The sequence below is a fragment of the Leguminivora glycinivorella genome, chromosome 15 (genome assembly GCF_023078275.1).
Source record: "Leguminivora glycinivorella isolate SPB_JAAS2020 chromosome 15, LegGlyc_1.1, whole genome shotgun sequence".
Lineage (NCBI taxonomy): Eukaryota > Metazoa > Arthropoda > Insecta > Lepidoptera > Tortricidae > Leguminivora > Leguminivora glycinivorella.
Genome location: NC_062985.1, coordinates 637,661 through 652,250, shown reverse-complemented (window position 1 = coordinate 652,250; position 14,590 = coordinate 637,661). Strand labels below are relative to the sequence as shown.

The following is a 14,590-nucleotide window of genomic DNA, read 5'->3' as shown; positions in this document are numbered from 1 at the left end:
GACCAACTTCAGACCCTCTGGCACTTGAGCATTTTCGCGCAAAATGGCGCCGCCACCTGACAGCTATTTGACGTATCCGTGCTGCCACCCGAAGGTAAAATAATCAAAAATAAATGTTACAAAAATTTTATCCGGTACATTGCCTGAGCTCTAGTCCCAACCTAGTACCAATCCAGATGACAGCTGCACGTATTCGACAACCCGTGATCCAATCCACTATCATTTGAGAGTCAACGTGAAACGTCAAATTCGCCATGCCGAATTGAGCCCCAGGACAAGACAAAGGTGAGGCATCTATCTTAGTCCTCCTAGATTTTTCACGTGCCTTCGATACTATAAATATACCGCTACTGTTGTCTAAGCTTACTTATTATGGTTTCGACGGCAGAACCATAAAATGGTTCGATAGCTATCTCTCTGGGCGTTCCCAAAAAGTTGGACTGCGTAATCGCTCTGGACTAACGGATTACTCTTTGAACTCATCTTTAAATTGTGGAGTCCCGCAGGGTTCAATTCTGGGTCCAGTTCTGTTTATCCTGTACGTGGCAGACATTACGAGCTGCATAAAGAACTGTCACTATCACATGTATGCAGATGATGTACAAATTTACAAAACGTTCCATCCCCGGGAGACCAAGACTGCCTTGGAGTTGTTGAATCAGGATCTCGATCGTATTGATGTTTGGTCAGGGCAGTGTGACTTAGTTCTTAACCCCAACAAGACAAAGTTTCTGGTGCTTGGGACTAAAGGCCAAGTAGACAAAGTCACCAGTTTTGACCTTAACGTAATGCTCGGAGGAAGTCGCCTCGAACGTGTCGCCCAGGCACGAAACCTTGGACTACTCTTAGACGAACGTTTACGCTTTGAACAACATGTACTCGATGTAACTAAGAACTGCTTTTATCGACTGAGAGTATTATACCAGGTTCGTCAATACCTCAGTGTCGACCTTCGAATAAAATTGTGCGATACCTTAATACTATCCAAACTGAACTATGTCGATACTGTGATTAACGGTTGCTTGCTCGCTCGTTCGAGGGCACTCCTTCAACGCATCCAGAATGCTTGCGCCCGCTTTTGTTTTCCCATCCCTCCACGTACTCATGTTACTCCTTATCTTAATAGTGGCAAGATGCTAAAGATGAATTCACGACGGTCTTTACACTTTGCGTCCTTACTTTTTGGGATAATAAATTCCAAGCAACCTCATTACCTATTTGAAAAGTTATCGTTTTCCTCCCGCCCAATGAGAGAAGCGATTCGGCTCCTCTGTTCAAGACACGGCAGTTCCGCAGCATTTCGTGGCAGTTTTCGCTACTCTGCCACGAAGTGCTGGAACAACATACCCCCTCCCATACGCAACTGCAAAACATTATTCTCCTTCAAACTTAAATTCAAGCAATATCTTTTTAACTTGCAACTGCCGTGTTCTTCGCGTTCCGTACATCACATTTAGATAATTTAATGCAAGTAGCCTTTAGCCGTAACACTGTGCGTACCTACCTAATACCTACATAAATGATTTTCTATATGTCAGAACGGCGTTACAACGATAATTATGAGTATTTAGTTGTTTAAAATATGATGTCTATTTATCAACTACGTAATATTTATATATTTCACTTTATATTATATTTAATACATTCACAGACCTGTTTATATATTTTTCCCCTCACTAGCTCGGAAACACGTGTTTTGTCCTTTAATACCAGCGGGTAAAAACGCATTTTATCCACTAGTGAGTAAAGTAATTTGACCTTGAATAAAGTCAAATTAACTGCTTTAAATTTGATAAAAGTAGGTGAATCTAGTAATAAAGATGATTTACCACCTGTGGAACTACTGGAAGCAGTGATAAACGCATTTTTTGCGTTGTAGTTTCCTCGCTATAGTGAGGGGAAAAGTTTTGTGTTACACTCGGGTGCAAATGTATTTTACTTCTCGTGTGTTAAAAAACTCGCAAGTTCAGGATTCTATTCTCGAACCACTCGCTTCGCTCGTGGTTCAACTATAGAATCCTTTCACTTGCTCGTTTTTCAATTCCACACTCGGCGTTAAAATACAACTTTGCCCCCTTGTATAACAAATAACTAATTCAAATAATTGCTATCCACTTCCTTATTTTAATCAAATTACTTTTTTTGTTCCTTATATTGACACTGCCTTTAGTTTTCTGAGCTATCTTCTTAGTTCCTGGGCTTCACGGAAGACCAGCGCTGTAGCATTATATGCTGGAGCATATGCTGAGTGGAGTCCTTTTGTGGCCTCTATCTGCAGCATCAGCATCTTTTGTTGTATTGTAATAAGCAATATAGTTTTAAGTATTTAGTTCATAAGATCTCTCTTTTGCTCTCTTTTTTTAAAAATGTATGTGATGCTGTATGATGGTTTCTGCAATAAACGTTTTTCTATTCTATTCTATTCTATTCTATTCTATTGAATTTCTTGAATATTGTATAACTGGCTTTATTAATAGTGTGTGAACCTGCCTTAGAAATCTATATTATTTGTGGTCATGGTTCGTTAATATTTCTTGTAAGTGGGTAGCTTTTGCATATTTTAATTTTTCCTCAGTCACCCGTTGACCACGAACGCTGTAAAGAGTTCGAAACGTCGGGATGTATTTTAAATTCATTATACGCGATTTAATCCGTTTCCATAGTTTTATTTCATGAGTAACTATCGCGGTAACCGAAGACAATAGCACATATTAAAAAAAAACAAAACAGCGAGAAAAAAAATACAATATTCAAAGGAGCAAACGAGACACCTGATGAGAAACGATTAAAGTCAATTAATTCATCAAACAATCAATATGGGGATGAAAGTTTTTATTGCATGGGATTCAATTTTATTTTTAGTTAGGAACAATGAAACTTGGTGAAAATGTAATAAATAAAAATTTAAGATAAGTACTTTCAGCGTTTTATATTGTTCGCCCCCTAAGGGGTTTAAAAGGGGGTGAAAGTTTAAATGCGCTTCAAATTTTATTTTGAGTTAGGAACTTCAAAGTTGGTAAAAAGATAAAGCATTAACTATAATAGGAGAAAAGTTATTTCAGCGTTTTTGGATATTCATCCTCTAGTGGGGTTAAAATTGGATAGAAAGGTATTGGGATAAAAAAATATTTTAAATATATATATCACTATAATAACTATTCTAAATTAATTCATTCATCCATATTGGGAAATAAATCCACGCGAACAACTAGTATACAGTCGCCATCAGATAGGCATATCTGAGCGTCCGGGGCGCGCAAAAATATCTGAACACGCATAATAAAATAAAAATTTGAAAACGGATTAATATCGCGTATAATGAATTTTACAATTCATCCCGACGTTTCGAACACTTTACAGCATTCGTGGTCAACGGGTGACATCTGTCGTCGGGGGTATACGCGATATAATCCGTTTCCACAGTTTTATTTCAGTAACTATCGCGGTAACCGAAGACAATATTACGCATAATAAAATTTACCTATCTAAAATATTAAAATACCTAATAAGCACCTACAAATATTCTGTGTATCCTTTTAAACGAACATAAGAAAACATTTTGATAAACATTGTTATTTTAGTTTTATTGGTGACAAAGGTGTGTCTGTTTTTAAATGCACTGACATTTAAAAACAGACACACCTTTGTCACCAATAAAACTAAAATATCAATTTGCGTCACAAAACGTTCTTATAGACTATCTTTCACGCATATTATATCTAATAGCCCAATCGGTGCCAAGAGACATAAAATTATTTTAAAAAGTTATTGTGTTCGATTCAGATTTCATAACCTTTTTATTGTTTTGATGCCATTCTAGTATGACCTTGAACATTAATCGCGATTATTGGTGATCGGATTAAAAAAACACGCTATAGACGATCAACCAAATCTTGGCACAAAAATGGCGCGAAATTAAAATTGTCTATGGGAATTAAACCTTTGCCCCTAAATATTCAATCAATTTTAAAGTGTTATGGCTTGTCGATGAATCCATCCGCCTACGTCAAAGATTAGGAAGGCACGCGTTTTATGCCGGTAACCCAATATATTGAACACCGCCAAACCGCCAAAAAAAATTAATGACAACGCTCAAAAAATCCAAATTGCTCCTCAAGAAACTATCCATGTAAATCGCCCACTTTCCCCCACTAACTTTACATTACTATCTCACAAAAAAAGTCCCTACCATGAGTGTTTCACGTTTTAAAATACGTGTCGATAGCGTAAACTTCATTGATGATAGGTATATATCGTCACTACTTTTAAAAAAAACTTGTATCTTCGTCTGTCAATGAAAAGAAAATTGTAGTAAGTATGTATGGAATGCATATAGACTTACTGCGTTTTAACTTTGAGAAGCAGCGTGAGATGCGAGATTTTTTAAAAGTAGTGACGATATTCTCTGTATTTTTTCCATTCTGTTTTGGTTTTCATAAACCTACTCGTAGTTATAATTAAGTATTAATTCTGGGTACCTTGAAAACGCCTCGTCGACACAGTTTACGCTGAGCGGTAGGCTCTATCCCATTTGATGTTCTTTACTACTTCGTTATTTATTCATTAGTGTTTTTTATACTATAGTTTTTATCCCACGTGATGTGGGGTTGATACAACTTTTCTTCTATTATTCGTCATCTTAGCACTCGCTTCTTTCTTTTTCAATCCTCTTTCATATGGTCCATCCATCGTTGTTTAGGTTCACTTCTCTCACATTCTTTTTCCGTTATGGGATTCATCTTTTGCACATTACATGACCGTATCACGCTAACACAGACATCTCGGACACTGGCGATCAAATACATAAATGAAAGAGGCGCGTTCCTAGCACAGTCTAAGCTCGTGTAGGTGAACGCGTACCATGCTTGTATGAGTGAAATATGACAGGTCGACTGTTCGCGTTCTTGACAGGCGGTGTGAGGTAACAAGAGGGGGTGGGCGGCACTTTCAGCGGGTTGTGGGAATGGTTATGCTGTACGATAGGTACTCTTTATTATACTGTGACGCTAATCTACTCCTCATCTCCTCCTTTCAAATTCACCTAATATTCTCATCCATTTACTTCTATTTCGTAGTAGGGGCGCAGGGCATGTTTCGGAGAAATTGGCGTAGTTAATAAGACAGCCGGGCGTGCGTGCGTCCACAAAAAGTGATAGATCGACTGTACTCCTTGATTGAATACCGTGGTTTGCATAAAGGGCTCTACACAAGGGACTGGCTGATCTAAGTTTTTACTATTTAAATATTTTTATAATAGAAGCGTTTGTCATAAATTTTAGGTATATTCTACGGTACTAGCAAATATAGGTAGTAGCTATATATGAGATACAAATAACATACCTAGATAACATCAAGGAAAATGTAGGTCCTTCGAATGGCGCCACAGTTTTGGTTTATAGGCCGGTTAATTTCATTTTCATACCTCTTTTGCGCTAGAGTTTGTGTAAAGTAAGTTGGCTACGATTTTTGCAGTTACGTCGGTGCAAATGTTATTTTAATAGTCAAACTTTGATGAAACTATGACGTTTATTTAACCCTTGTAAAGGCGTGGCTATCAATATCGTTGCCAAGTTATCTTGGCCTGATGACACGCGCGTAGGTATACCACGCGCGTAGGTACGCTCGACGAATGTCATCGTCAACTAAAATTCATGATATTAATACAGTGGGTCAATTGTATAATACAATGGCCATTTTTTTTCAAAGTTATCCACCCTTTGTTTTTGTAACATGGGTATTTTTTACGCGATTCATACTCAGAATCGCGAGGTCTTTCCTGATAGGAGAAAAAAAATGTCCCATGCATTTTTGAAACCTTCCATTCCGTTACCGCCATACAAATTGTACGACAAAACGGTAACGGAGTGGGGAAACCTTGGGACACTTTTTTCTCCTAGTAGGATTGAAAGAGTTCGCGATTCTGAGTGGAAACCACATAAAAATTTCTAAATCCAAAAAAAAGTGAGGTGGACCACTTTGAAAAAATGGCCCATGTATATCGTCACTACTTTTAAAAAATCTCGTATCTCACGCTGTTCCTCAAAGTTAAAATGCAGTAAGTCTATATGCATTCCATACATACTTACTAGAATTTTCTTTTCATTGACAGACGAAGATACAATTTTTTTAAGTAGTGACGATATGTGTTTAGTGTTTACATACTTAAAACGTTTGTTTTCGTCGCTCCTGATCCTATCACGATAAGCACGCGAGTGTAAGGACGCCTTAACTCCCATTAGCATATAGACGGAACCAAAGCCTGGCTTAACGCCTGAATGGAATTAACCCCAGGCACGCCTTTATATTTAGACTGTCAGGCCCATTCGAACATGCTTTAAAATGGGCGTTTTCACATTATCCGATCCGATATCGGATGTAGAACGGAGCTCAAAAAAAAGAGAAGATAGGAGTGCGTCCCCATCAGGTTTAAGAATTTCACTTCACCACACCGTTTTTACCCGTGGGTTTCGTAGAAGTCGACTCTGGGTTGCGTCACAGATTAATAATAAGTTACTAACGTAAGTTGCGTATGTCACATCTAGGACAGTGGCGATCAAATATATGAAAGAGGCGCGTTCCTAGCTCACATTATAAGCTCGTGTAGGTGAACGCGTACCATGCTTGTATGAGTGAGATATGACAGGTTGACTGTTCGCGTTTTTGAGAGGCGGTAACTGTGAGAGGGGGTGGGCGGCGCTTTTTAGCGGGGAGCGGAAGTGGCCATACTGTACGATAGTAGGTACTTTTTATTAAACTGTGGTTATGACTGTGTTCAATCAAAGACATATACTGCATATACAACTTTGTAAACAGTTAAAAACCTTCGGAACCATTAAGAAACAGTTATTCTTGTTTTGATGGCACCACACCTTCTATTTCGTTGATATAGATGGCGCTAATCGATGGCGCTTTCGAATTTAACGCGAGCGAAGCCGCGGGCAAAAGCTAGTTTTTTTTATTATCTTTGGTTCAATTGTGGTCTAGGTGTATTCTAACGTCGTCCATCTCTTTCCAGCATGCGTAGAAGAGGACTGCATAGACTGGGAGGGCAAGTCGATTCCGCATGGGTTGCTGTACGTGCCGGGGCCCGGAGTTTGTTCCCTCTGCGTGTGCTACCACTCCGAGCCGATGTGGTGCAAGGCCATTTACTGCGACCCGCCTTACGTAAGTACGCACTTTGACAACAGAATTGTCAACTTGTCACCTTGACAGCGCCATCTATGATTACTTGAATATACTAATTCGAACTCTAGATATGTAGATCAATAAGAGTATAGTTAGTATATAGTTCCTTAGTAGTGTGTGTGTGTGCGTGCGTGCGTGTGTGTGTGTGTGTGTGCGTGTGCGTGCTTCGCGTGCGTGCGTCTGTGTGTGTGTGTGTGTGTTCAATATTAATCTTAAGCAAAGCACAGAGTAATGCGACACTAGCGCCACTTCCGATATTTTTATATCTTTACGCCGTGGCTTGCGTGGGCGTCGCATGCGAAATCAAACCTTATCGATATGGAAGTATGAGACGCGACGGCGTTAGATTAAATATTTTTTCAGTAACATTTCTTCATCATGTCGCTAACAAAACCCCTTTAGTATTTATAAAACTTGCATTAGTAAAAGGGGATAACTACACAACGAACAATTGGTCGCAGAATAAATGAAATTTTCCTATGCTATGACATAATTACTATTCCGATGTTTTATCTAGTTATTAAATTCTTCACGCCCTCCACCGAAATAAAAGTAGGTACCTGGTACAGTCACCGGCATGAAGAAGTGATGATTTCTGCACCTTGTCGCTTTTAATCGTTTGACAATTTCGTATGACATTTCAAACAGGGCATTATTATGACAAGGTACAGAAATCATCACTTATTTATGCCGGTGAGTGTATAATTGCTAGATTAAGAGGTAATCGCTCATAAAGCGCATGAAGTAAAGGGTTAAGGTAAGCTAGGTTTTGGCTACGCATACATGCATCGTATACGTATATGTACATGTGTGTGTGTATGCATAGCAAAAACTTATATATATATATATATATATATATATATATAAAAATATTATACATATATCTAAAAACTATGAGGTATTTTAGCTTGATAAGTGTATGGGAGCCTCGTCTGCCAACAAACCACAAAGTGGTTTGGCAGAAGATATGTAATAGGGTTAAGCTTTACGTTCTGAATAAACGTTTTATTTTATTTTATTTTTTTATACACCTGGAAATTCAAATTGGTTCAACATCCCATCCCGCGGTTCTTTCATCGCGTCGCGTTCCTAGGGGAAACTTAAATAGAATTAGTTTTTCTTGTAAAGCGTGGACACGGACAGGCTAGGTAATACTTCATGCTTTCACTTTCTTCTGTAAAGTAAGGTAACTTATAAATTATAATTAGTAGCTTTGATACCCTCCTTGTGGTAGTATTAAAAAAGTATTTTTTTCATACAACTTTAGGAAACAAAAAAATTAGGTACTTTCATCAAATGTTTTGACTACTATATTAAACTAAACTTACCTTTGGTAGTTGTCGCCATTTTACAAGTTAATTAAAAAATATTGATAACCTAAAACTTAATAATCTCTCTAAACAAATAAATGCAAGTGGGACCGTAGTCATGGGGTCTCATCCGGAACAGTGCAAAATTATTTCCAAATAGATCTCATAGATGGCGCTAAGTGTCACGATTGACGATTATTATTTTTTTATCAAATAGATTTAAAGGTATTTGAAGCGTCATAAATTAAGTACATTATAAATTAAATACAAACATCGATGACAACACAAATTTAATGCATTATTTTAGAAATTTTCAAAGAAATAATATCACGTAATATATTGCTACTGACTATGACGCAACAACGTGAACAACCTGCGCGCGACAGTATCGAGCTACCTAAATTTTATTGCATATTGTCACTAGATGGAGCTGTCACTATCTACAGTATACTGCCAACGAAACGGTGCGATTGTGTGCGTTCCGTTCATTGAGATATATGTACTACGTACTATAGGCGACGTTGCCAGACGGAAACTCTGCACAAGCTGACAAATGCGCGGAGTGCGCGAAGCGGTAATTTACGCGTAGAGTAGTAAGTCCACCATCAGATGTGACACATTATTATATTCCGCCTGTCAAAATTATTTATTTATTTATTTACAACTTAAAAAATACAAAGTAAGCGATCACTGCCGCCCATGGACACCCGAAACACCAGGGGTGTTGGAGGTGCGTTGCCGGCCTTTAAGATGGATGTACGCTCTTTTCTTGAAGATTTATCTTCTTTTTTAAAATACAAATATATACTTATATATAATAATATATATATAGTGCGGTCAGTTTTTTTGGACAAAGCGTAGGTATCCATTGTTCTCTTTTTTCATGACCAGGCCAAAGAAAACAGCAAAAAGTGAGCGTGCTAAAAATACAATTTTACTCAATAACTGTTACCAATCAATAAACAAATTAACTTTTTTTTTATATTATAGTAACATAATTCATAAAGTAGTAAGTAGTAAGTAGTTACCTAATAATTTTCCAAATTGAAATAAATATATTTCGCAAATCTATTAGAGGTGAAACACATTAGTAGGAACAATGAAAATGGCACATCTGCGCGGTTAACTTTTTAGTCTATGATTGCGTCACCAAAATCGCGCAGCCTCGCTCCCGCTCGCGTGTTCGTAGAATATTCAGCTGTCAGCCGATAATATTTGTTTGTGTACGTTAATAATGTAGGTATACGTTTGTAGTAGTGTGCGTGACAAAAATGTCGTCTATTTCTATTAAACAGCTGCCAATGATCGAAATTCAAATTAGTTGAACAATTTCCATTGAAAAAAAAAAGTTTGTAATGCATCGGTCCGAATTGTGGATACTAGTTTTATCATCTTTTAGTAGATACAATTGAATGTAAAATTATTTATTTTGCCTGACACTCTTGAGTATTTTTTATGCCGTTATTTTAATTTTACAATATAATATTTGGAATATGGTGCTTATAATTATTAAATATAAAACATTTTTTAAATACTTTTTGATACAAAATCATACTTCATTGATTTGGAACAATGCTTTTTATCGGACCTACAGTCAACCAATTGGAACCCTAGGCCACTGTAGAACTATGTCATAGTAACGTTATAAATCAGATTGTAAGAAACCTCTTACTGCTTGTCATTTTGACATGGTTGTAGAGTGGCCTAGGGTTCCAATTGGTTGACTGTACATCCGACACTATCGGAAGCGTTTATCGGATGTAGGATGTCGATCTGACACCCGATATCGGATCGGATAATGTGAAAACGGCCTAAGCATTAACCGTTAGTGCGTTTTCACATTATCCGATCCGATATCGGATGTAGGACCGATATCCCATACATTGAAGCCGCCATCTTTGATTTTTGCCTTTGAAATCCTTCCGACATTTGCTACATGCACGACCGATGCGATGCATGCGAAATCAAACCTTATCGATATGGAAGTATGAGACGCGACGATTGCCGACTGGCTAGGATTTCCGAACGCACACGAATGCGCGCTCGGTCGCCGATTTGCGGCGGAGTGGGCCTAGACCTCGACGCGACGCCGCACTTGCGTCGCGCGAAGCGCAACAGCATTTTAAAACATTATTATTGTACAAATATAATTATTTATTAACCACATCAGCCCCCCCCCCCCCCCCCCCCCCCGACCAAACCAAACCAAAACACACTACATTTTTGCATTTTTCCCCTCGCTAGGTCGGAAACACGCGTTTTGTCCTTCAATACCAGCAGGTAAAAACCCACTAGTGGATAAAGTAATTTGACCTTGAATATAGTCATATAGTGAATCTAGTGATGACGATATGTTTTACCACCTGTGGAACTCCTGGAAGCAGTGATAAACGCGTTTTTTGCGTTGTACTTTCCTCGCTATAGTGAGGGAAAATGTTGTTGTGTATCGTGGTTCAACTATAGAATACTTTCGCTTGCTCGTTTTTCAATTCCACACTCGCCGTTAAAATACAACTTTGCACTCTTGTATAACAAATAACTATGTATTTTATATTTTTGAATATATTTTTTCAGACTGGCACTTAAAAAGAGTTTAAACGTTTTTTTTTTCTAAAAACCTAAATTTTTCAACAAAGGTTACCAAGGCTCGATCGGCGCGCCTAGTGGACGCCAGGCTTAAATTGTCTGGTCTTGGTGTTTTAATAATTTTATGTGTTTATAGTCGTAATTTATTTGCGAAGTATTAATTTTATATCTGTATTTTTAAATTACACTATGTTGTGGTACCGGGAAGCATATTTTAACTTAAAAGGACGTAATGACAACATTTCATACCATGTTTCAGAAAATAAATAGTTTCGGAGTTTAAATTAAGTTTGCAGTGTTTGCACAATTTTATGAATAAAAATATTACTCTCGAAAATGTTTTATCAAATACGTACTTTACATTTTGTTCATTATGTTTACTACATGTACATTCTTAGCTATTATACTTATGTATTTCTTACATAATAATATTCATTTCCATATTTCTAATTAACTACGCGCCTGCTTTAGAGTGCTTTAAATTTTAACAAATCAATGCATCCTTTGGTCGGGGGCTGGGGCCTCTCAACTCAAGGTCGCCGGCGCCGTGGTCGCGGGGCGCGGGGCGTGGGGCGCGGGGTGGGGCGCCGCGGATCTCGTTCATTCAATTCCGCTTACATGTGTTGCGGACAGAGCGAGTATATTATACGTACGCGGCGAGCACACATACAAGCCGCACGGCAACGCCATCTAGTAATGTTCGACTTTAAACGTCCATGTGACGTTATAGGTTTAGTGCGTGAAAGCTAAAACAGATGTCGCAAGATGTTGCAGTTTGATGACTATTTCGACGTAGGATACTGATAAGAGTTTTGTTGGCCACGCGTGGCTACTGGCGCCATCTAGCTCTTTGAGTGTGGATTAAATTTAGCCTACAGGTCTAGAATACTTAGGACGGCGCCCATTTTTAGTATGGGATTAGGTATCTGTACTAGTATTATTTGATCTGTGGTATTCACAGCTGTGTTGTTGACTGTACCTGCAAAGTATAGAGAGGGAACAAAGCCTCATTTAGTAAGTAAGTAAATAAACTTTATTTGCATCAAAATTAAATGTTGTTTACAAAAGATCTTAAGTATAAATTGGGATCACACATTTAGCTCAGTTGCAGCAAAAATATACACCTTTTGTCTTTTGTAATGAGTGTGGCGCACCCGTAGACACGCCGCGTCATGCTCTCGAAATGTCCTGCATGGGGTCCCCAGCAGGCCAAGTTTCAAGCAACACTATAGGTGCAAACCTTTCGTAACAAAGCTAAATCTATGCTTGACATCGAGGAGTGGAAGGCAATGGATTCCAGTGATGTTATGTCGCAGAAGAAGACAGCGTAACTTGCGCGCGAGAATGACCCGGACGCGCATCAACTCCGCCGGCGACGGGCTGGATACCCTTTCTCGACAGATATTACACTAAAAATATAAGTGTGTTGCCATGGCAACCCATACGATTTGATAGTTCGTGGACTAATTGGTAAAATATCGTTCGAGAAATAGGCCGATGTGGTGGCAGAGGGGAATAGGCTGCGAAGGGGCTACGGGGAGTACCTGTGCTTAAATTCAAAGTCCACGGGAGTGAGGCTGCCTGACCAACTGGCGCCCAAAACTGCATCCTGTAGGCTGCCGGCTCGGCGTGAAAGCATTTCCCTAGTGTAAAAAAAGGTACAACATCAGAAAACGTGGTTTTGTATTCGTTTTTAATGTTCTATTTTAAGATACAAGAATAGTTGACGAATATTATCAAATATACTAGGACAATCGAAGTCATATTTTTGAGACCACGTAACCCATTGTTTTGTTGATATCAACCACTCCTTAACAACGTCATTTACTGTCAAATTCGGATAGTCCGTTATCATGTCTATGACATCGGTTCTCTTAAGTCCATCGATTCCAAGTTTAACTTTATATTTATCGACATCCTTTAATGTAGCCTTGAAGTTATAAAATACTCCTCGTCGTAGTAGTTTCATAACAGGGTGCTCATCACCAGTCCCCGGTACAACCTCTATAACGGGGAACATCTCCGTTCCCTGATATATCTCTGCAATACGTTCCAGTTCACTGTTGAGCTTGCTGATCTGGTTCGGACTGAAATATGTAGGAGATATCTGAACAGTCTTCTGTTTGCTAGCTGTAATTGCTTCAACGGGCAACTTTTTTGCTACAAAGTACTTTATATATTTGTTTATTTGTTTATTAGGATCACCAACAGAAGATACAATATACATACTATTAATTACAGACTATAAAAGCCCATTCATAATTGATCCCCCACTTATAGGTAATCACAGCATGCAAAAACATAATATTAAGTATGACAATATTCCTAGTGCCCCAAGGGCTATATTAAATTAACTAAGTTTACACATTTAAACTATTACAAAATTACAAATTAACACAGAAATTATCAATAAGTAAACAGAGTTAGCAAACATTCAAACAATAATAATTTAATAATAATTTAATTTTCCAATAAAATCAAAAAAATATTACTGGAATTAGCTTGCTACACCATAGATGAATTTTTCGATAAAGTGTCATTGATCCACGGTCTTGAAATGAAATGTGAATTGATTTTATAGTGATAATATATGTATAATAAAAAAATTGTATAATTTTATATTGTTTTCAATTAATTGTATGTGTTATTGGATATTGATAAAAAATGACATTGTATTTTCTGTTTATAAATAGATATAATTGTAAACTGTTTTAGTGATGTATTTTGTGACTTATATTTACATACAAGTGTAAACCATTATATGTACCTTATTCTTGACTTGTAATTGACTTTATCAATAAATATATGAATATGAATATACTAGCTTTTACCCGCGGCTTCGCCCGCGTAATAAAAGTATTCTTATTGAAACGTTTACAAAAAATAAGATTTTCATTTGGATCCGTAGGTTTCTTTGTAGGTACATCTGTCCGCGATTATTTCGATTAAGGTAAAGCGGGGCAATTCTCGACTGGGGGCCATTGTAACTGATCTATTTGCTGTACGGTCAGCCAAGAAAGTGATTTACCACTTTTCGACTCTATTGATCGAAAAGTGGTAAACCACTTTTTTGGCTGACTGTACCTTACACATATTACTATTGTTTTAAAAGAAATTCTTGCAAGGATTGTAGAATTGTTACACAGCGACCACAGCGTAGGTAGTAGGTACGAATATGTATGTATTTTACCTATATACATATTTATACTGGGGAAACTTCATACAACCCACATAGCCAGTATCTCGACGCTATGGTCGGTAAGGTAAAAAGTACTTCCTTGCATTATCGCTTACAATTTTTTCCATTTTGCTTATACTTATTGCAAACGTAAACATATAATAGGCAAGCAAACAACGATCTTCTTACAGCACATTGAATGTAAAAGTTATTACGGATGCAGGATACTCGCCGATGCCTACTTACTAATCCCTTCCTATTTACTGAGCCACCTGCATATTACACTGCCTAGATATCGATTGCCGACCGATTATTCCGACCCCAATGTCCC

General features: G+C 37.8%; 1 protein-coding gene across 1 annotated transcript in view; it reads left to right on the top strand.

Moving 5' to 3' along the window:
* The window catches only part of LOC125233957 (integral membrane protein DGCR2/IDD-like), a 146,406-nt gene that overhangs the window by 109,599 nt on the left and 22,217 nt on the right, over window positions 1-14,590 (top strand). Inside the window, exon 2 of the mRNA XM_048140129.1 lies at window positions 7,016-7,164. Within this exon, the coding sequence (XP_047996086.1) occupies window positions 7,016-7,164 (149 nt within the window). The remainder of the gene's footprint in view (window positions 1-7,015; window positions 7,165-14,590) is intronic.